A 2,389-nucleotide genomic window follows, 5' to 3' on the forward strand; every position below is an offset into this window, starting at 1 on the left:
GAAAAAGGAAAAAGGAAAAAGGAAAAAGAAAGGAAAATAAGTTTTTTTTTCCACAGGGAAGTTCCCTCCCCGCCCACGTGTGAGGAGAAGCCAAATGGAACCGTCTCGGCTCCAAATCTCCTTTAACTGGGATGAATGGGGAGCAGTTCTAGGATTCGTTTCCTGAGCTTCTGTATTGACATGATATGTAGCCAGAAATACATTTTAAGCCTTTATCCTCTTCATAGAGAGAGACTGTTTGGGATTAAAGAGCTGTTGATGCCTCATGGAAAAACTTTAATTCTACAGACATTTTCTAGGGATTTTCACCTCCATTTTTTTATTAGCAAGGACATTTGCATGAAAACAGGATATTTATTTCTTAAAGATCTCATCTGCTCCCACTGCTTATTCTCAAGCTGAAGTCAGAATCCTCTCTTTGTGACATCATAATCCTCTCCACAGCAGCCACTTGTGATGTCACAGAGGATTAAGACTTCAAATAAGCAATAAGCGGCGGGCAGGGATTAATCCCTAAGCCAGAGAGATCTGATTCTGGTGAGAACATCTCAAGAAGTAAGAAGGGGAAGCACATAAGCAGGACTGGCTCCAGACTGAGCAGAGTGTTGAAAAGGAGCCATTTCTGGTAGGTGAAGCAGTGCTGAGAGAGTGAGACCATCCAACTTCTGGTTTTAATTCTATTCTGTGGCTTCAAACAAACAATGTTAATGCTTCCAGCATTCCTGGACATGCTGTAAAGTCCAAATCCCTTTTGGAGTCAAACTAGCCATGAAGAGCTCTTGGTATTACTACTGCTTCCCACACAAAAAAGTCAGGTGCTTAAAAGAGAGCCTGGACAAAGTTGGAATCCACCAGTTTTACAGACATCTTTCAAGCTCCAGAGGAAATCTGGATCTTTTCTTCAGCAGCTGAAGGGGATTCAGAACAATCCCACCCAATGTGAGCTGGGACTGAGGAGTAACAGCCTAAGGAGAAATCCACCAGTTTTACAGACATTTTTCAGGCTCCAGAGGAAATCTGGATGTTTTCTTCAGCAGCTGAAGGGGATTCAGAACAATCCCACCTAATGGGAACAGCCTAAGGAGTAACAGCCTAAGGAGAAATCCACCAGTTTTACAGACATTTTTCAAGCTCCAGAGGAAATCTGGATGTTTTCTTCAGCAGCTGAAGGGGATTCAGAACAATCCCACCCAATGTGAGCTGGGAGTGAGGAGTAGGAACCCTGGGTGAAAACAAGAAGCCAAGGGAACACATCAAACCCAGAGACTGCACACAAAACTCGATGGACATACTTGTTCTTCAGCTCCACGATGGCCTGCACCGTCCTGTTGTTGTAGTAGAGGTTGATGGTTCTCACCATCTTGGTCCTTTTCAGGTCCCCAATCTTCACTGTCACCTTGCTGATGGTGTGGCTGCCGATGAGCTTCACCACCTGCTGCGTGGTGGTGTAGCGCGTGTCCACTTTGATGGACGACAGCTTGATGTACTGGGGAGGCAAAGGGAGGATTCACCACCTGTCTGAGGGCATCCCAAAACATCAGGGACACGGGAAAGCAGGGCTGGAAATCAGGGAAAGGCTCTTCCCCACCCTGGGAACGGGCACGGCCCCGAGGCCGCTGCGGGAGGGGTTGGACAGGGTGGGATTGTTGTGATTGTTGTGGCTGGGTTTGATCCCTGGGGGCCTTTTCCAGCTGAGGATTTTCCATGGCTGTGTGATTGCAGGGGTACTTACACAGAAGGGCACCTCGGGGTTGTTGCACACGAGGCAAGGATCACTCTCCAGGTAGTAACCATCGAATTCCACGAGGCCGGACAACGTGCTGCAACGAGGGAACACCACACATGGACCTGTGTTTGCTGCTTTAAACCCAAACCACTCAATCACTGCCATTCCCAATTAACACAACTGCTGCCATGAAAACCACACTGGAAATGACAGATCTAATAATAATTAATTTAATCATTTTTCATTTAATAATTTAATAAGCAGCATTTTTAATGTAATTACCAACAGGCGAGGTGGGGGCAAGAACACAACACTAAGAACTGCAAACCTCTACTCTCAGCTGGGCCTAAGAATTCATAAAATGTACATTTTCTGACAGTGAAAGGTTTTATAGCATTTTCTGTCAGTGAAAGATTTTATAATATTCACTGACAGTGAAAGATTTTATAATATTCACTGTCAGTGAAAGATTTTATGACAGTGAAAGATTTTAAACCATTTTCTGTCAGTGAAAGATTTTATAACATTTACTGATAGTGAAAGATTTTATAACATTCACTGATAGTGAAAGATTTTATATCATTTTCTGTCAGTGAAATATTTTATAACATTTTCTGATAGTGAAATATTTTATAACATTTTCTGACAGTGAAAGATTTTATA

General features: G+C 43.4%; 1 protein-coding gene across 1 annotated transcript in view; it reads right to left on the reverse strand.

Moving 5' to 3' along the window:
• The window catches only part of UBR4 (ubiquitin protein ligase E3 component n-recognin 4), an 89,277-nt gene that overhangs the window by 33,094 nt on the left and 53,794 nt on the right, over positions 1 to 2,389 (reverse strand). Inside the window, exons 70-71 of the mRNA XM_033519360.1 lie at positions 1,733 to 1,820; positions 1,130 to 1,486 (exon numbers count right to left, since the gene is read on the reverse strand). Coding sequence (XP_033375251.1) covers positions 1,130 to 1,486; positions 1,733 to 1,820 — 445 coding nt within the window. The remainder of the gene's footprint in view (positions 1 to 1,129; positions 1,487 to 1,732; positions 1,821 to 2,389) is intronic.

The sequence above is a fragment of the Parus major genome, chromosome 21 (assembly GCF_001522545.3).
Source record: "Parus major isolate Abel chromosome 21, Parus_major1.1, whole genome shotgun sequence".
Lineage (NCBI taxonomy): Eukaryota > Metazoa > Chordata > Aves > Passeriformes > Paridae > Parus > Parus major.